General features: G+C 35.9%; 1 protein-coding gene across 2 annotated transcripts; it reads right to left on the reverse strand.

The window, feature by feature from the left end:
* Positions 1-860: 860 nt before the first annotated feature.
* LOC144964603 (nicotinamide riboside kinase 1-like) lies at positions 861-21,494 on the reverse strand. Of its 2 annotated transcripts, XM_078899062.1 has the most exons (7): positions 20,430-21,494; positions 18,069-18,159; positions 16,886-16,940; positions 15,423-15,549; positions 7,845-7,916; positions 2,598-2,701; positions 861-1,951 (listed from the first exon to the last, which is right to left on the reverse strand). In XM_078899062.1, exons 1-7 carry the CDS (start codon positions 20,465-20,467, stop codon positions 1,863-1,865), a joined length of 576 nt encoding a protein of 191 aa, XP_078755188.1. In that variant the 5' UTR covers positions 20,468-21,494; the 3' UTR covers positions 861-1,862. The 2 variants fall into 2 exon arrangements, with proteins under 2 accessions (XP_078755188.1, XP_078755189.1); XM_078899063.1 differs by lacking the exon at positions 7,845-7,916 and having other exon boundaries at positions 20,430-21,469.
* Between the last annotated feature and the right edge of the window lie 267 nt (positions 21,495-21,761).

A 21,761-nucleotide genomic window follows, 5' to 3' on the forward strand; every position in this document is an offset into this window, starting at 1 on the left:
ATCTTGTACTAAGAGATGCAAGTGTGTTAAAGCAAACCTCCAGTGCACATTGTTGTGCACATGTTCAGGATAGTGTAATAGACAAATTTAAACCCAGACGCAACATGTATTGTTTAATGCTCTTAGTTTTACAGCTATTCTTCCTGATAAAACTGCTTATTTTTACATGCACAGAACTGTTTTAACATTCTTTATGGAAGACTTAAAATATTTGTATGGTTGCTAAAGTCATAATCATGATAATCAGCTGTGAACGATACCTGTAAGACTCTGATAAATAATGGTCAGTTTAGATTTTTAAGCATGTTAATATATTGATTTTTTCATTTTCATTGTAAACTATTACTTTAATACATTTGAAATATATTTTATTGCATTCCCTGACCTCAAAAACATATGAATAGACACCAGAATCATTGAAATCATTTAATTATTAATTAATTTTACAAATAAATCCAGTTTTTAAAAGCGGCCATTTTGAATTTAATTTTTGGCGGGAAAATTTTGAAAGCTATACATTTGAAATAGGTTTTATTGTATTCTCTGACCTCTTAAACATATGAAAAGACACCAAAATCATTGAAATTGGTGAATTATCAACTATTTACAGACACATCCTATTATTAGTGGCGGCCATTTTGAATATTTAATTTTTGGCGGGAAATTCCACAGCTACAAGTTGGTTCCCGCCATTTTTGAATTCAGCATAGTCAAAAACCCCTAGGTGCAAAGTTTCATGCTTCTATCCGGAAGTGCACGCCAAAATCACATATCTGCCCCAGTATAATGGACATTGTGAAGGTAGTATGATGCAGCTTTTAAAACCCAGAAGACTCAAATAAATTGTTTCACGCTTTGACTTTCATTATTAACAGATTTACTGGATACTATTTATTAAGACGGATAACTCAAATATGAGATGAATCAAGATGTATGCAAATGCAAAAGGCAATTTTTAAAAATACCAATGATCAGCAGCAATAATGCACATTTTCAACCTTTTGCAAATATAATTGTTACGGTTCATTTTCAGTGCTTAACTAGTTAAAATATGTAATGGTTCATACTTATCAAATATTGACTGCATTGAAAATTCTATTTCTCTCCTTTCAAAGCATATAGTGTAGTGCCGTGTACATTCAAAGATCCTACAAAAATGTATTTTCTTTTGAAACTAGTTCGATTATAGCATTCTCAAGCCTGATGCCATCTATGTTAATAGTAGTCAACCATAGTACATAATTCAAAATTGTGGAAAAAGAAAATGATTAAAAGCCACACATGGAAGTAGGATGCTGGATGAGATATGAATGACACATGGTGAATATATATCGGGATATGACTTACAGATAACCCACAGACAAGTATACAGTGCTGCCAACCCTAACCTATGTAGCTAAATGTGTACAATGGAGAGCTAACTTGAGCAAGACTTTGAAAAAATGCATACAATCCTGACAACCATAAAGAGCTCTAATTCTGATGATGCCCAACAAGACCATACAAGCAAAATTATAATCGATATTAAAATAATAAATAAACTTACTCTTCATAGACGTTTAAATACACTAAAAAAGTGTATAACTATAACTTTAAAAAAAAACAACGATTTAAACTGGAAATTGAAAGAGTATAATGAAAGCATTTTTTATAAAAAGTTGGCAGCACTGAGTTTATTTACGAAACGTATGGTACTTATCCCTATGTCAAGTTATGACGTGGAGGATTTTTTACTTTAGGCAGAACACAACATGTTTGATGCACAACATTTGGAATTCTATTCAAAACAATAGAATATGGGCAAAAATATAAGGGAAAAAAACTAATGAAAACATTTTTTAAAGCGTCATGATGATTTATGGTCAAGAGGTAGTTGTCATAAACTCTGACTGGATACTATCATAAATTTGTTGATAAAGTGTGTCCAAATCAAAGAGGCCATCCACATAATCTGGAAAATAAACAAAAGCAAAGAAGAGAGAAAATAAGTAAAAACACGGATTTTGTCATAAACCAATAATAAAAGCATAGAGATTAAATCAATTGAAATGTCACAAAATCGAAAAAAAAAAACCTATAGATTGAGACATATTTAAAGTGAAATCTTAGAAACCATGCAAATGTGTACACACCATGCTTTTGTTCGCAATTCATATAAGATATGCAATGCAATGCAGTCTACTTAGACCAGCATCAATAAAATACAATATTGATTTTCTTTCTTTACTACAACAGCTTTAAGACCATTACTAAAAATCATTTCTCAGATAGAAGTGAACTACAAGTAGTTCTTACAATTTGATGATAAAAAACATTATTTTAAATGCAGAACTTCAAAAAATTTCAATAAATGAATAGGTAGGGTCTGAAAATCATGGTCGCAGAAGGAGAAGTGAATTTGTTGCAGAGCAACCAAGCAGTAAACATTTTGAAACTATAATGCAAAACGGCATTCTTGAGTTACTTTGAGCTCCTAATAGAAGGCAGCAGAGAAGGTTGATGATAAAATAGAATTTTAAAATAATATATTTGTTAATTCATCTGGGGTTGTTTAAATAGAAGAAAAAAAAAAAGAAATAAAAAAGAAAGAAACAAACCTATATCCTTTTGATCCTCAAGATCTTTGAGGTTCTTTAGATACATTGGCCACACTATCTCTGAGAAATAACCTGGGATGTCCGGGGGGTCATACACTCTAGTGCTATGGACACAAACAGAACATGAACATACAAGTGTAATCTTGCTATCATAAAACTACAGTTGCAAGATGAAAAAAGTAACAAGGCAAGCCATATGCACTACATAACAGAAAAAAGTAGGCATGGAATGGTCAACACTTTTACAAGATATCCTGAAAATGTCCATTTTTTTTATTCATCTCCTACTTCCCAACATCTTTATATTTACATAATGTTTTTAGATGGGCTTTTCACTTTACTATAAACTAAAAATAAAAATTTAAAGAACAAAAAAACCCCCGAAAAATTGAGCTTTTATATAGCGCAGTATCCACTAAACATGCTCAAAAGCTTTACAAGGGATCCCTAGCCAATCGCAACGTTTAACATGTAGGATGAGATATGACATTTGTTAGGCAATATTAATTTTATAACTGTTATAACACTGTTAATGGCCATGTACTTTTTATTTTTAAACCAGAGTATAGTGAGAGAATGTGAGTGAATAGTTTTTTCCAAGGACTCAACTATGTACAGCTCAAGAGGGATTTGAACCCGGGACCTTCTGATCTGAAGGCGAGTGTCATACCACGAAGACCACATAGCCGCACAAATATTTTACAAATCAGAACATCTCTACTTATCAGTTGTATTGGAAATAAAATTCAATTGCAGATAATTATGCTCGAGAAGAGGCAAATAATCGTACAGAAAGTGGGACACTACAGTCTAACTCTTCAGACCATTTATCCACACCAACCTCTCATAAATAAACCTGACCTCTGAAAATCTTGCTGCTTTCAAGCTGTTAGCTTCAGACTCCTTGTACAATGCTTTGAGTACATTCAATGGACATTGCAGAATATAAAACCTCATATCTTTTTCATTATGAATTAAAGCATTTCTGTGTAACAAATAAAACATAAAAGTTTTATTTTCTTTCACAAGGATAAATTTGTCTTAAGGGTTGATATCAAGGGAGACTGAAATAACTCTGTTTCAGTCGCAGAAAAGAGAGATTTCACATCCGAATTTAAGGAGAGTTTAAAATGTTGGCAATGAGAAGTGAACATGTCAATTTTTGTATTGATTCGTAACAGCGGTATTTGTTTGGCATCCATCTTTGAGAACATCACATCGTCAACATCACCACATCAATAAAAATGAGCACTTTGGTTTATGAGCCAAAGTTTAAATCATTCATGCAGTGCGATTATATGTTAAATGCTTTCATGTGTATGAGATGGCTTTAGAATAAACCTAGCAGTATAGATGAATGATATAATAGCCTAAATCTGTTGATGTTTGTGGTTATCCAAATGTATGTGAGAAAAAAGGAGAGGCGTATACAATAAAGTCGAGAAGAATAGTCACAGGTGTTATATACATATGCATTATCAAGATTGAGTTGTTTAGCCTCTTTGACAGCAACAAGGCAAAAGGGAGTGGCTGGGCTCTAGAATCTGCGAAAAGTTTAATTAGGACAACATGACTGATTCATTCTAGCACTGTACGATATTCAATCGGTTCACCAATCCAATTTTTTCCTTTCCTGTTACCTTTCAATTATTCTCAAAAAGAAATTTTGAAAATCAAAATAACACATTTTTCTGTGGTAATAACATACTTTTCTTCTTAAAATTAAAATTCCCATGATAGTGATAAAACAAAATTTTAGAAGTTACTATTTTGGAAAAAAATAATGTAGTTTCAAGTTGGCATCATAACCAGGGGTGGTTAATGAAATATACCTGTATTTTTATTGTTAATTTGTATGTTTGTTATTAAGTTGACTATAAACAGGAAAGAAGGTTGTAACTCATATCTTTTAAATATATGAAAACGTGTACAACTACCAAAGCGAAAATAAAAATACAAGAAAAAAAACCCCATTTAAAGCAGTGAAAAAAAATGCATTAAAAATTTTTGGCCAGAAAACATGTCCAAATATTGATTGATTAAAATTACCCTCATCTTGTCAAAAACTCTCAAACCTGGGACTCCAAACCTTCAAATATCAATCGTTTCAAACCACCCTCATCCTCCTTGAAGTCCCAGGCTTGAAAGTTTTTGACAAGATAAGAGTCATTTCAATCTATTCGCAGGACAAGTTTTCTAACTAAAATTTTTTAAAGGTGTTTTTTTCAGAGTATGGCAGAACACTCAAGGTTCAAGTCGTGGAAGGCTGATTTTTTTTTTCTGGATTTTATTTTTGCTTTGTCTAACAAGGAATCATTCACACCTATCCTGATTTTTATCTTGCATTTTTACCAAATCCCCAGTTTATCATATTCAAAAGTCTTTTGATTCTAACACTGTAGGATTTAAAGCAACATCATATATCTGACATAGAAACAATTATTATTATACCGAAAAGATCACTCTACTATGTAACAAAGTAAAAGTAAGGGACCTCTTCATATCCTATAAATAGTACTTAATACAGTGAGCGCTGACTTACAAACCTTATCACTCAAAATAATAATCAGGTTTCGACGTGATGTTAATTCTATTTAGAATTCAAAAACAAAACAAACAACAACAAAATAAAATCCCATGCAAAATTAAAGACGCGTGTGCTATGAGAATGAGAGAGAAAAAAAAATATAAAGTGAACAATTTTAACCTACATTATATGGATCAAAATACAACCAATCTGATCAGTAGCCTGGCAATAAGTATGTCGTCATGATTACATTTTAACAAATAAATACAAAATCTACCATAAATACATCTACTTTTATTTAACTCAACTTTTTTTTGAGTGCAAAAAAGAAATGTGAGAGTATTTGTATATTCAGCTCATCAAAACTATTTACATCATCATTTATCATGTTCAAATTTGTGACCAACTATCTTCCAGCTGGTATTATGTCGTAATGTTTGTATTGTTTTTTTTTTTTTTTGTTTTAAAGGGTTTTACAGCGCTTGCAACACATTAAGGTCATATCAGCGCCAGTAAAAGGGAAGAAAATGGGATAGTAAAAAGTTCTAGAATTACAATTAAAGCATCCAAGAATAAGGCAGACAAAGGGGAATTGGTTCAAATAGGGAACAGATGGAGATTCCAAGAGCACACTATCAGTGTACTTAGTTTGAGATCACTTAAATTCTCATCCAAACACAAGCATAGGTCCCCACTAAGAGGAATACACTCAAATGTTTACACATCATATATAATACATAAACAAAACATAATACAGTGCATAACAGAGATGATTTACAAGGGAAAAAATGTCATCTCCCAAAACTAAGATTTGACTGTTTCCCTCCCAGCCAGGGTATCCGGCCAGGCCAGGATAAAACCGAGTAATCTCATTCCAAGACAAAGACAGATAGCATGTTGGAAAACAGACATAGGGGGATAGAAGACACAGTATGTACCTCCCTGCCACTATGGGAGGTCAGGAATAAAAAGGAAGAAAATGGGATAGTAAAAAGCCCTAAAAGTACAATGGGGGAATTAGTTGAAATAGGGAACAGATGTAGATTCCTAGAGCACACTATCAGTGTACTTGGTTTGAGATCACCTAAATGTCTCATCCTGACACAAGCACAGGTCCCCACTAAGTGGAACACACTCAAATCTTTACAAATCATATATAATACGTAAACTCATTCCAAGACAAAGACAGATGGCATGTTGGAAGACAGATATAGGGAGATAGAGGACACACAGTACCTTCCTGCCCACCATAGGAGGTCAGGAATCCCACCCAGTATGTCGGAATGAAGCTGATGTCGAAAGGTGAATTTAAAGTCCAAGTGAACAGAATTGATCAGGGTTTTTGCTTTTTATGAAATTTCAATAATTATCCCCGCTAAATTATCATGACAAATACCATTTTGAGTCAATGGTTTTTTCAATAGCATTAACTGTTCTGTTGCAAACATTATTCTAGGCCTGAGCTGAAGAGAAAAAATCGACTGGATATTATCGGTCCACTGTTTTAATATGTCCAATGTTGGAATAACATGTAAACAAATTTATCAGCCCAGCCCATTGTTAAACAGGAAATCTTAACAAATTTAGTGGTCACAGATTGTTAGTCTTCCATATGACATCGTGTTGACTATTTGGTGTGCCATTGAATCTTTACAAATGTACAAATGTGATGGCTCATTGATCACACTTAATCTATTCTGAAGAAAATAAATACTCACACCACCAAACAACGCTGTCACCATCACCTATAGGGAACAGATATAGATTCCAAGAGCACAGTATCAGTGTACAGTCAAACCTGTCTATAACGACCACCCAAGATCAACGGCCAAAGTGGTCGCTACATACAGGTGTAATGATTGGGGGGGGGGGGGGGGGGGGGGGCATGTACATTATCTTAGCCTCATCTTATTAAAAGCATTGGACCTATCACCAGGCATAATTTTTTATTGTGTATTATTATCATTATTATTATTGTTGTCGTTGTTGTGGTTTTTATTATTATTGTTATTGTTATTATTAACCCTCTCTCTCTCCCCATCTCCCCCATTTATCCCCTTCTCCCTTCTCTTGCACGGCTTCTCGCATCCACATCCAACACCTTCTCCATATATTTACATTGTTTCCACATTTGTTTTTTTGTAACCTAAAATTGTTGTGTTTTGCTGCTTCTCTCCTGACGAAGGCCAAGGGACAAGAAGTTGTTTGTTTTGTGTTGTTCCCTTATATATGAGTCACATATACTCACTTTATTTATTTTTTCCATCTTATTGGCTCATTTATGCACCTATAGCTTGTGGTAGGGACGGTAAGATCTTTTAGCTCCAAGTAAGACTGAACTTCGCCTTTGAAAGGTTAATTTGTTGGGGTTATTATTCGTTTGTTTTTTTTTTCCAAACGCAGCTTTGCTGTTCGTTTGTTTTTTTTCTGACTGGCAAGCACTGTACTTAACCAAATGGCTTGCACTCCCAAAACGATTCATCTAGGTCACAAAACGATTCATCATGACAGCAAAATCAAAACTGAGCGGCTTGGAGTTCGAAAGACCTTTCCATAAAAGACTTGGTATTCGCAAGACTCTAAAAAAACCAATCCCCCAACTACAGCATTAAATTGTTTTTTAAACTTACTTGTAGAGAATTGAGAATTTCAGGGATTGTAAGTTTTTAAAAATATAAAATATACGAAGTGAATAACTAGAAAAAAATAATGTAAATTACCCTCTTCTGTCATAAGACGTGTCTCTGTCCACTTGAAGGAAGAATTTCTTGTCACACAGATTGGACAGAGGTCTGAAGAATATCATAGTATTTAATAATTTAATCGTTCAAATAATCCACCATTGGTTACAACAAAAAGTTTTTAAAATAACCACAATGATGATGACGATGATGATAATAATAATAATAATAATAATAATAATAATAATAATAATAATAATAATAATAATAATAATAATAATAATAATAATAAATTGATGTGATTATGCATAATTTTCCAAAAATCGGTCGACACCGGGATGCTCCCTAAGGACTGGCTGAAGGCAAACATCACACATGTATTTAAAAAAGGCAACAAAAATAAAGCAGAGAACTACCGTCCAATCTCACTCATGTCTGTAATATCCAAACTATTAGAGCATATAATCTGTAAGAACATGATGAACCACTTTGAGAACAATGACATCCTAACTGACCTGAACCATGAGTTTCGCAAAGGATAATCATGTGAAAGCAAACTCCTAATAACTGTAAACGACCTGTTGAGACTCCAGAGTGCCAACACTCAGGCAGACATCGGCATCCTCGACTTTTCCAAAGCATTTGATACTGTGCCCCACTAAAAACTCCTGCAGAAACTAGAAAATTACGGAATTCGTGGCTCTCTACACACATGGCTTTGTAATTTCCTCACAAAACGTACCATGAAAGTAGTCCTTGACGGCACGTCATCGAATGAATGTCCAGTCATATCAGGAGTACCACAGGGAATGGGGCTAGGACCCATACCATTTCTTTTTTTCATCAATGACCTACCTCTACGAGTAAAATCTCAGATTAAGTTATTCGCCGATGACTGTCTAATATACCTACCAATAAAATCTGCAAACGATCAAAAATTGCTACAAGAGGACTTGAATAGTCTCGAACAGTGGGCTAATGATTGGGGAATGAAATTAAACGCAAACAAATGCTACATCCTCAGCACAGCTAAAAAGTACAATGAGACCTACAAGTTAAATCACACCGCCCTGAAACAAGTTGACGATAACCCATACCTTGGCATCACCTTCTCAAAGGACTTGAAATGGGGGGAAACACATTAACAAAATAACCCAAAAGGCAAGCTCCACCCTTACCTTTCTCCGCCGAAATCTTAGCCATGCCCCAACGTCATGCAAACAAAACGCCTACATCGCACTTGTGAGATCACGATTGGAATACGGAGCAGTTGTTTGGGACCCCTACTTGAAAGAGGATATTCAAAAACTTGAGAGAGTCCAGAGACAAGGCGCCTGGTTCATAACTGGGAACTATTAGTGCGGGGCGGTCCTAGGCAAGCTTAAGGACCACGGTCCTACGGTTCATGGGAAATGTGAACCGCAAGGACCGGTCTTTTTTCGACATTGAACATTCTTGAGAGACCAGACCGTTGGAAGTTTGATTGAACCGTTTTGACCTTTGTGACCGTTGGATCGTTCATTCTTTAGACTGCTACACGATGAAAACCGTGGTCTACAGTAGGTTCTCAGTGAAAGTGAGAGCGGAGACAGCTTCGTTGAGAGGGAGAGTGATGTGTGCTGTAAGATAGTGCTATTACACAAGAGTGACACAGTGACAAGAATTGTGTGAGTGTGTATGTGTGTGTGTGTGAGTGTGTGTGTGTGTGTGGTGCACAAATTCCATCCTTGGTCTGTGATGGGGCAGTCGATGGGGACGTGAACGTATGTGATGTGTGTGTGTGGGTGTGTCAAAAGGATGGGCTGGGAAGGAGGGAAGGGGTGGGGTGGTAGGCGGTAGGTCATGGGACATGACTAATCTGTGGCAAGACCGAATTTGAGGAGTTTTTTTTTGTTTTTTTTTTTTTGGGGGGGGGGGGGGGGGGGTCTTTTCTTTTCTCTTCTTTTTCTTTTTTTTTTTTTTTTTGTTGTTTTTGTTTTGTCCTGTTATTGTATTGTTTTGTTTTTTCTTTTTGTACTTTATATTTTTCAATTACATTTATTAATCATTTCAAAACACACATTGTATCAATAATCAGTACATATTATATTGGGTATTTAAAATACAACTTATATATATAACTGTTTGTTTTGAAGGAAGAATAAGTAATGTGAAACTCATGATATATCAGTTAAAATAAAAGAAATATTAAAATTATAAGATTATGAGCAGATAATTTTTACTTTGTTATTTACATCAGCAAATCAAGAAAATATTTACATTAGCATTGTAATACAGCAATACAATGATGGTGAATAATATGCTTTTACATATTCTTATTCAGAAACAATGACATATTAATGTTCTTGTCAGACAGCCCGTTTCTTTTATGAGACACCAATTCTCCAGCTTTCGAAAAAAGACATTCTGATGGCACTGATGTAGCCGGGATACACAAATACTGTTTTGCCACGTTTTTCATGAGTGGGAAAAGAGACTCGTTGTCCTTCCACCACAGAAATGGATCACTGTTCCTGGGTATGAGTGCCTCTTCCTTATATCGTTGCAGCTCCACCTGGGGGCGCACTCTGGGTCGGGTCACCCCAGACAGATGAGGTTGGGCCTTGGCATCAAAGTTAGCCCAGATCCCACCGGTCGCTTCCTGCTGTTCCCTTCTGCTGGAGGTCTCGGATCCTAGAGGTAAATCAACTTCTGAAACGGGGGGATTGTCCGAGTACGAAGTCTGTGCCGCCATTTCCAGATTTTGCATCTGCGCCACGACTTCATCCTCCGCTTTTAGCATCCCAATGCTGTCGGCGAAGGCCACTCCCTTGAATCTGGGGTTGAGAAACGAACAAGTTGCGTTGACAGTGCGTTCCTCAACAGCAGAAAACCGATTCCTCATGTTGCTATGGAGCTGTTGTGCCAGTGGGAAATCACGGAGCCGCGTGTCAGCTGAAAGACATTCCTGAATTCCTCGCTGTATGGGGATGATCTTAGAAAGCGTTGTGAGCTTCTCACTGCTCATTTCCCGTGTTGCCTGCTCAAATGGTTTTAGGGCGATTAAGAGCAGTTCTGCGATGGTCGCACCCTCTGGAGATACAATCATATGTGCCTTTCCCAAGGATGCAAGGGTTAGATCAAGGACTACCTTCTGCTCCAAGAACCTCTCCACCATGAGGAAAGTAGAGTTCCACCGAGTGTCCACTTCTTGCTTTAATTTCCTTTCCCCCATGTTGTGGGACTGTTGGAATTCGTGTAGTTTCCTTGTTGCCATTTCACTATGGTGAAAGTAACTTACTATTGATTTAATTTTACTAATAGTGTCAATAATCCCCGGCGTGTTCCTCAGCGCATCCTTCACGACCAGGTGCAGTGTATGGGCAAAACATGGCTGGTGTGGCAAATTCATGTCTCGAATAGCCTTTACGACGTTGGCACCATTGTCTGTCACCACTCGTCTAACTTTGTCTATTATTTGCCATCGTATGAAAATGTCTCTGAGCTCATCAGCAATATTGGCAGCAGTATGAGCTCTGTTCATTTTTTTGGTGTCCAATACATGGGTTTTCAATTCCCAGTTGTCATTGATGAAATGCACGGTAACGGTGATGTACGATTTCGTCATCCGAGATTGCCATAGGTCAGTGGTGACGGCGACATGCTGCGCCTGACAAAGCTCCATTACAAGTTTGGCACATTCCTTTTGGTACAGTTGTGGGAGGAGGGAACGAGTGAGTGTCCTTCGGCTAGGCAGCTGATAACGAGGGTCAATTGTCCGTGTATAATCCTTGAACCCATCGTCATCAACGATGCTAAAGGGTTGCATGTCTTTCACTATAAAAGAAATAAGTGCACGATCCAGGCCTGTAAATGCACAATTTGCGAAAAGGCTGAAAATGTCAGCCATATGTTCGCATGACCCCTCCCCCCCCCCCACCCCCTCGCCCCCAAAAAAAAAACAAAAACAAAACCAAAAAAAAAAAAAAAAAAAAAACGTAACATAAAATCCTGCTGATTTATATAAAATGGATGTATTGATTAGATAATAATACAGAGTTCATATTCCCTTGCAAATCCTTCTCTTCAAGCCACGACCACTTAAAACGGTTTCGCACAGACGCGTCGATTGCCTTAATATCGGCATTGCGGTCGACGAAAGTCTCAGGCATTTTAATGAATAAAGATCGTATCAATGTATAAACACTTGAAAATTGTAAGATAATAGAATGATATAGTTGTGAGCTTACTCCTTTAGAATGAAATTCTGATCATCAAAGATGGATAAAGTCAAAAACTGGGCAGGATTACTTGGAAATGTTTGTAAACAAAGTTTTACCGGAACCGCAACTCTCACTTTCACACCGTCCCATGATTCAATGCGCAACCTTGGCCGAGTCGGGTTATGGCCTGGTGAGGTCACAGTGGCTGAAATCCCAGCGAAATCAGCCACTCTATAACTATAATAAAATATTAGCTGATTTCAGACCAGTAGATCAGCTTCCGTGGTTCAGCACGAGATCACGAACGGTAAAATCCAGGGAACGAAATTAACTTATTTTCGGGTTTTCCCGATATGACGTATGGCAATATATTATAATATAGAACAATAGAGAGAAAATAAAACGAAATAAGATGAGAACTAAACGGGGGGATTCGTTTGTTTTGCGTTTAAAATAACAAAAATAGGTATCAAGGCTGAGATTAAAAGTCTATTTCTGGAAAATCATGCAAAAGTCTGAAATCAGCCAAATGGCTGAGAATTTACAGGCCTGGCACGATCTAGTTCTGATTTCTTTTTAGATCCATCAGGATACTTCTTTCTCTTTTCTGTAATTTCGGCTAGGGTTGGCTGATGCAATATTTTGGGGGCATACGAAGACGACGAAGACGATGTCGATGGAAAATACAAAGACGGAGATGTAATTTTAGTAGTTGAAGTTTCGAATTCCATTGGGTGTTTATTCCGTAGGTGTCTCGCAAGCGTCGAGGTCCTCCAGAATATGTAAATAAACATTTACAGATCAAACATAACACTTTCTTATTTCCTTCATCTTTTTCGTAATGGTCCCAAACCCAGCTGGTTTTTCCCGACGACATATTTTCCAGTTGAAATTAAAGCAAATTGGAAAATGGGTGAAACAGTAACAATTGAGATAAATAAAATAATCTAATACGCGACTATGATGAATACTGGGGTTGTAAATTTGTAAGTAACTGAGATGGTAACAAATTAACAAATTTAAATGACAACAATAACAACAATGCGATAGGCTGGCTTATAATTAATGGAGTGATGGTGACAAGTTCAAGTTAAAGAAAACAAAAGACAGTCTGGATTGAATACACACACACACTACACACACACACACACACACCCACACACACGGAGTAGTCACACTCATTTCGAATTGTAACCTAAATAGAGAAGAGGGGTGATGCCTTCTTTATTTGCTCACCATACTTCATTCTTACTTCGATAATTTAGCGCAAATAAAATTTGAAATTTATCCCCATTAAAGGAGATAATGGAATCGCCCAAGGCGTTGATCGAGTTGTCCGTGGCGTGGCATTGATACACACACACGCAACTCCTACCCCCCCCCCCCCTTCACACACACACACACACACACACACACATTAGACGGCAGCGGGCATTGAAGAGTAAGAGAGGGACGTAAAGTTATAATATGAGGGGGTGGATGCGGTAATAAGTGGGGTCGGTGGTGACTTTTCGCCAGATCTAACAAACCCAGTTACCCATTCACTGCTGAGTAGACAGGGGCTCAGAAAAAACTCGACTGCACCCGGGATCGATCTCTGGCCCTTTGCGTATAAAGAGAGTGCTCTATCAACTGAGTTATCGGGGTCCCCAAATATTCTATTGGACTTTTTAAAAATACAGACGTTATAACTGGTTTTTTTGGAAGGAAGAAACTAATGAAACTCATTTTATTTGATTAGTTAAATAAAACACCAAACGAAATTTTAATATTATTGTATTATTTTAAATGACAACAATGCGATAGAAAGGAGTGGTGACAAGAGATGGACAAAAGAAAACAAAAAATCGTACTTGCTACTTGCTAGGTTCGAGACACACACACACACACACACACAAACACACACATCTTTAGTAGTCACATGCATTTCAAACAATAACCCATTAGAGAAGAGGGGTCATGCCTTCATCATAGATCATTATCATTGCGATCATTATGGTGTAGTAAATTTTGAAATTTACCCCGTATAATGGAATCGTCCAAGGCGTGCGCCTCCTGTTCCCCCCATCTCACACACGAAAGGGCGGTTTGCGGAGTGGAGGGAGGTGGTTGTCTGCCTCTATGGTCGTCTGTGTCACAAAGGGGGGTGGGTGCGATTAATTAAGTGGGATGGGTGGTGATTGGTGGAAGATAGGCAAAGAACCGAGGCAACGAATCGCTGGGAAGGACCGGTCCTCAGCGCGGCACTAGTTGAAAGTTGAAAGGTGATAAGTGATAAGAAGTGAGGACCGCCGCCGGTCTTCACTTTGGGACCGATCCCCGGTTCACAGCTAAAAGACCGTGGGACCGGTCCAAAGACCGGTCCTCAGCGCGGCACTAGGAACTATAAGAGCAGAACCCCAGGATGCATGACAAAAATGTTAGAAGAAAAAAACCTCATCAGCCTCCAACAAAGCAGAAAAGAAACTCGTCTGTCACTCATGTTCAAGATTATAACAGATCAAATACCATCAATAAAGGCAGACTCCTTTTTCATGCCACGACCAAACAAAAGAAAAATCCAAGCACTCACTTTTGCCAACCACATAACCGAAAACCCCATTGAGAGATACGCCACAAACAATTCGAACTGCTTCAAAATCCCACAGACAAGAACACAAAACTACAGAAAATCTTTCTTCATAAGAACTATCTCGGAGTGGAATGGGCTGGATGAACTGGTCATCATGAGGACGCCGATGATATACAACCAGACCATTGGTTTCTTCAGCGCCAACAATCAGATACAGATACAGAAAAGAAATGATTTAGGGTTCATAATTTTTTTATTGATTGATCACTCGATTATGCTCATAGCTTACAAGAATCAAGAATCTTTTTATCTCACATAATTTCATATTGTTCACGGATTAAAGTTTAGTTAAGTTTTAGAAGTAATAAAGAGCTTGTGACACTCTTAATTAATTTTCAGCACGTAAAAAGGAATATGACATGAAACAAAATATTTGGTCACAGGTGTCTTTGAAAGAAGTACAACTAAGGCGAATAATTGACAAAGATATATCCTGAGAGCAATCTACCCAATATACAGTGTGAGACTAATCACAATATCGCATAGACACCAACATGGGATCTTTACTAGAAAAGAGACCCTTAAATGTAAAGAAAAATTATTGAAAGCGAAATATAAACATACAAAAAATATTTTTAAATCGTCTATCACAGTAAAATAAATATGGTCACAGCACATCCATTGCCTCCCTGGTACGGATAAAACCAACTCTTCTCACCCGAGGCCAAAGGCAGAGAGTACAAGAATAGTGCAATAGATAGTGGGATAAAAAAAACTACCACTAGACATACAAACCGCACACTGCATTGTGGTACAGTCGGTGAAGTGTTTAAGCAGACCAACCTGTGGTTGAAGATGGTAAAGCCATCAACAATGAGAAAAGCCTGAGCAGGTGGAGTCAAGGACTTGTGTTTTTCTATCCATGCAAATATGTCACTCAGCATGGTATCCATGTCAAGTGCACTCAGCTCTGGGAATGGACAAAATCATAAAGATGATATGAAATTAGTCGTAAAGTAAACAACAAGAAATAGAGAAGCAATTCTTTATTGTTAGAATACCACATTTTCAATTAGAATCACCATATAAATTCTAATTACTTAAAGAATGTAACTAATTATTCTTTTAAATAATAAACATCAGTTTCTCTGTTGTTTTTTTAATGGACACAAAAAATCCAAACCCTCATGAAAAAACTCTCCAAAAAACAAACCCTTTTAATTAAATAAATAAGCATATAATCTTCCAATAAAAAATTTTTTTGACATAGGCATATTTTCTCTCTTGATTGGATTCTTCTTTTTGGTTTTTCAACCAACTTCATCCTCATCATCACTATAATCAGAAAAATGCTCATGCTCGGTACCCATATTTTTCATCAGTCATTGCAATGTTTTGGAGAATGGAGTATCAGTAGAAAATGATTTTTATAAAATGTAGGAAAAAGAAAAATGAAAGAGACAGACGGACGTAGAAGAAAAAAATTCCAATCCCCATTTCAAATAAATATATTGTTAGGAATGACAAATTGACAGGAGAACATTGTTTCTTGGAAAAAGTTAAATGTACATATTTTTCCCCTATCACTTGTAATGACTTCTTTCTTATGGGATAACTTTTAAGAATCGTGAGGTGCATTAAATTATAAAACTATTCGCCTCTGTGATACATATACAAGAAACTAAAGGAAATGAATTAATCAAACTGCACTCCCATGTTCTTTGTAATGAGACTAGTAATTACCAGATGCGCTGTCAATGTGCCTCAAACATGAGTTGCAACAAAATTTTCAAAATTTGTTTAAAGATGATAATTACAATTTATCAAAAACAGCATTTAATTATAGAGATATCTCTAGTTAGTGCGACAGATCAGAAAAATTGACATTGACATTTTCTTTGTGTGGCTATGTGGTCTTGTGGTATGACACTCGCTTTTGGATCGGAAGGTCCTGGGTTCGAGCCTTGCTTAGTGCATAGGTGAGTCCTTGGAAAAGCTCTCACCGTACTCAAGTATAAAATGAGTACCTGGCAGTCAACAGCGTTGTCTCTGTCGGAAAAATTGTAATATCTCCTAACAGGTGTCATGTCTCATTCTACATGATACGTGTTGCTATTGGTCAGGCACCAAATGTAAAATGCTTTGAGCACATTTAGTGGATATATTATGAAAAAAAAAAAAGGCGCAAGTTTTTTGTTAGGCTTTTTGTTTTTTTTATTACTGGAGAATGGTCAAATAATCTATCTGACAAATAGACTCGCCTACTTTAAAATTTGTGTGATTCAAACTAACTACACCAAACTCACTGTCCCAGTTCTGCATTCCATTAGGTTCAACTTCAACCCTTGGATCATCTGCAGCCTGAAAGAAACATGACAAAGTTACAAAGTAAGATTTCACAGATTTGAAATGACAATCTTTATCAGATATGAATTGACACAAAGAAGTTCGATCAATATTTCGCCAATATCAAACAAACCAATACAACAACAAAAATATTTTTTAAAACTGCACTTAGAGAATTTGAAAAAAAAAAAATAAACAAACAATTGCTTTCATTGTTTTATATAATGTTAGTATTGGTAGTGCACATGAAATAAATATTACATTTGGCTTAAGAGAGGTCTTGCACTAAAAAACACCCTAAAAAAATGTTTTGTAAAAAAAACAAAACAAACAAACAAAAAAAAACCCAATCAAATCTGGCTAATCAATTATTAAGAGCCACTGGACTGATGGGGCTAAAGCTTATCCCAGTTTTGGTTGCATTACACAAACAATAACATTTGTTTTGTGTCATTTGAATGGTAAACCAGTAGCTTTCTCCACATAAAAACGTCACACAAAAAAACACTCACCTATGCTTATGAGTCCTTATGCTCTAACAATTCAGTACTTGAACCCGTAGTGGACAGTGACAATAATGTAAGTCTTGAAATCTTTTCTTTTTTTAAAGGAAATTCTTATAATTCTCAATGAGAAATAAAATACTGCCATGTTTAACCTTGTAAAGGCAGAGTTTGATTATGCACATTTGCAAGGGTTTTCAAGCAACAACACTGCACATGTAGGATGAGTCATGCCGCCTGCATGCAATGAGTAAATCATGTTTTGATAGAGTTAATGCTCTTACCAACAGGTACTCATTTTACACCTGAGTATGCAGAGAACATAAGGAAAGCCATATTCAAGAACTCCAAGGGGATCTACAAGTCGGAAACCAAGTGTCATACCACAAGACCAAAGAGCCAAACAGATTTGCACTATTATCATCATTGTTATTATCATTTTTGCTGGTTTTAACCAGTTACGATTACTAAAATTACCATATTCCTTTAATTTATCATTATTATTAGAATAACATGGTCAGAGAGATAATACGGTTATTCTTTATCTGAATAATTATACAAATGTGGTCTCTTAGGGGGAGAAAAATCAAAATCAAGTAGAAAGAAATTAACAGATGATACACTTCAAAGTTGGACTTACCAAAAAGTAATGATCTTGACAAATCCATGTACAATTGGGAAGACTTTTTGTTAACTTTGAACCAATCGTTGACTTTCCACTGTTGGTTACTCTGTAAAAATCAGTGAGATATGATATATCTAAATTTGTGGTGTGGCAAATTTCAAGAATTTTGAATTTATTTATTAAGGAGTGGGATTCAAGGATACTGACAATTTTGTTAACATACTCTCTGCAATGCTATCACCACATGGTTAATATCAATACTTAAAAGTGAAGTACTCATAAATCTGTGTTGGAATCTGGACCCATAATGCATGTCGTTAATTTGACATTTAAAACTACAATAAATTTTATATTTTTAAAAATTGGTCCAGATTAACAGCAGCAATGTTTTCCTTAGTGGCAGTAATATGATTAAAAGTGCATTACCATAAATTGAATTAAACACGTTAACAATACTTGTTATAATCTAATCAGAACTCATTGTGACAAGTTATCATATTATGAATGCAATTGGTTAATCTTGAATTTTAATCAAAAATAAATTTCATTCTTTAAATCTTTTTTATAAGATCATTTTTTTTTTGTAAAATCAAAATATTTTAATCTTATGATGATAAACCCTATCATTCTCATACAGTGGAATCAAGAAGATGTGTAATTTTTATACAAGACTAAGACAGCTTACACCCGATTGTACAATTAAAATGCAATAAACTGTCAGGTTAAACTTCTAAAGAATTTATTTCAATTGCTTGAACAAGAAAAGGTTCTAAAATACCACCGCTTCCCATGAATTTGTTCAATGCTGAACAATTACAAAGTGATTTCTGTCAAATCTAACTCCACCAACAACCAAAGAATTTTAGTTGAATAAAACAGTGAGTTACATATTCTAATATAGAATGCAATATACACTGAATGTCCCTTATCAATTTTAAGTACTCAATCTTGAACAACTCTTAATTGAGACCACCCGAGAGTAAATAATTCTCAGTGAATCGCGAATTTAACACACACACACAGAGAGAGAGAGAGAGAGAGAGAGAGAGAGAGAGAGAGAGAGAGAGAGACTGAGAGAGAGAGAGACTGAGAGAGAGAGAGAGAGAGAGAGAGAGAGAGAGAGAGAGAGAGAGAGAGAGAGAGAGAGATATGAGCATGACTTTGAATCCAGCTTTAAGTTTTAAGACTAATGATGCATGTGAAGTCAACAGTATTTCTTTACAGTTATCAAGTCCGTATGTCTAAGATATGAAATCTGATGGCAAATTGCCTGTTTTGATCATGATTCTTGAGTTTGGTTGTATCTTCACAAAAATATGCCGATAATCTTGGGCGAATTTCACCGTCATTAATTAATAGTGATAATTGAGGAAGGAGCATTTGCAATTAATTGTAATTGTAATGTTTTGATGTCTGTCACTTCCAAATCGAAATATATAATGTTTAATTATCATTTTGAACCAAATTTCAATCAAATTGGTTAAAAAATAGATAAATTGTGGGCATTTATAAAAACATGTGTCACTTCTGACATCTGTCGTCATCAAATCCCTTCATATTTAAATTACACTTATTTTTTTTTAATGTATTGTGATCATATATGTTTTGCTGTGCCTATTTGTGAGGTCAAGAAAAAATCTATAAATAATACTATTCAATCTGTAAAAGGAAGCCATATAATAGAAGAAATAAAAGGTTCATCACATTAAGGGCAGATTTTCTATTGTACAAAGCCGTATTTTTGTTTAAATGTTTTGTAATAGATATCACTCTCACATTAAAATACTAGATATCGCTCTAACAGTGAGTGGAGGGGGGAGAAAACCCCCTCAGGAAATTGTTTTTGAAATGAGAAAAATCACACCACTTATAAAATTGAAACTTATCTTAAATGGTAATATTTATTGGACATTGCAACTAATTGAAAGTCCATAATGGCTAAAAGATTAATTAATATAATAAAAGTGCTGTTAAACTACAGAAGTCCTCCCTATTCAGACTCGTGTCCGAATATCAACAGCCATTCACAGATTCACAGAATATATATAAATAGAAATGATCTGAATAAAATTGACCAAAATTTTAGCTTTACGACTTTTAAAAATATCCGTACAAATGCCCTTCAGGTACCTGAATTAAGATACATTTTTAAACAACTGTCAACAAAATTTGTTATAGTTCTAGTTTAACTGCTTCAATGTTGATTTGACCTTGAGATTCTGTAAAGATCTTCTGCTTCCTTCATCATAAAAACTGATCAGATGTAATTTCCTTTCCATGGTAGCGGTATAACTCAGAATTGATCTGCATAGTAGTACTGGTTTGAGGAGTAAGTGTAAGGGCAAAAGTTTGCGTTTGAGAAAAAGTTTAACTTACCCACTGATGCCAATGATAAAAAATTGTTTGGCAGCCATTGCTTATCACTCCAGTTGTTTTCAACACAATAAAGGAAAATATACTAAGTGTCAATCAATAGGCTCTATTTACACATATGAACAAGTCGTAGTGAATTTGAAAAACGGTTCATAAGAACACAGAAGAATAGGAATAGGAAACAATTTGGGGGAAAAGGGGGCTAAGAATGATTAGTATAAGTAGTATCCTTCTCGGAGAGCTTTAATTTTCATCATCATCAAAGTCACTAAAGTTAGATTCTTCCGGGTCTCTTCCCTGCAATCCAAAAGTTACACTTTGATCTTCGTTATTCAGTCTTTCTAGAAATGCATTCAATAAGTGCTTATTCAATTTGTCTGTCTGTGTTATTCTAGTCTCATCACTATCACCCGATGCCGAAGAGGAATTTTCACCTCCCAATGGTCCCGAAAGAGGCAACTGTGAGACTGAAATTTGTTCAGTTGGTGTTGACACGTCACTAAGTGATAAAGTGCAAATTTGTTGAAGTTGAAGGGACTCGGACTCTGGAGGCACAGGGCAATCAGGTAAACAACTCAGTGTTGAAGTTGAAGTTGAAGGAATAGGAATGCACGGATTTCGGCTTTCACTTTCTGATTCTAATTCTAACGAATTTAAATGAGATCTAGATCTATCATCTGAGAAATGACACGCCTGTTCTTTTAAATCATCTGCCATTAATCATCAATGCATTTGAACGCTTTTGGTTAAAAATTGGTGACTGGAGATGATGAATCAGAAAGACTGGATGACTGGATGACTTGGACTTGGCGCTGGCGGTGGGCGGTGGCAAGTCGTCAGCAGTCAGCAGCGTGTTTCAGTATCAACGAAACAAATTAAAGTGTCACGATGTGAAGGTGAAAAGAGCAAGTCTCCTATATTTCTCATGAAATGTTTATCTGACAAACGTATAGAAAAGAAGAGAATATTATTTTCTCAAGAAGACAGGATAAGATTGCGAATTATGAAAAGGATCCTTATGATAATAGGGCCTAACCTTTTCAAAACACTCACTAAAAAACGAAGGCTAATGCTACCTTCAATGTTGAAAGAGCTTCACTTTTCTCAGTACACGTTCGTATTTCATTTTCTTCTATTTTTTGTTTTAACTACCTACTATAGTGTAATCAGTAGAAGAGCATTAAATTTACCATGTTCTACTATTTCTAATATAGAGAGTGGGGGAGCTGTAATGTTCTTGGATTATTTTGACTCGGACCTCCTGAAATTTGAAAACGAAAACTACAAATCACGAAGTATTGATTATTACGAGTTATTTATTGTACGACGATATGT

This window comes from Berghia stephanieae, chromosome 2 (genome assembly GCF_034508935.2).
Source record: "Berghia stephanieae isolate SIO BIC M18660-M18661 chromosome 2, UCSD_Bste_1.3, whole genome shotgun sequence".
Taxonomy (NCBI): Eukaryota; Metazoa; Mollusca; class Gastropoda; order Nudibranchia; family Aeolidiidae; genus Berghia; species Berghia stephanieae.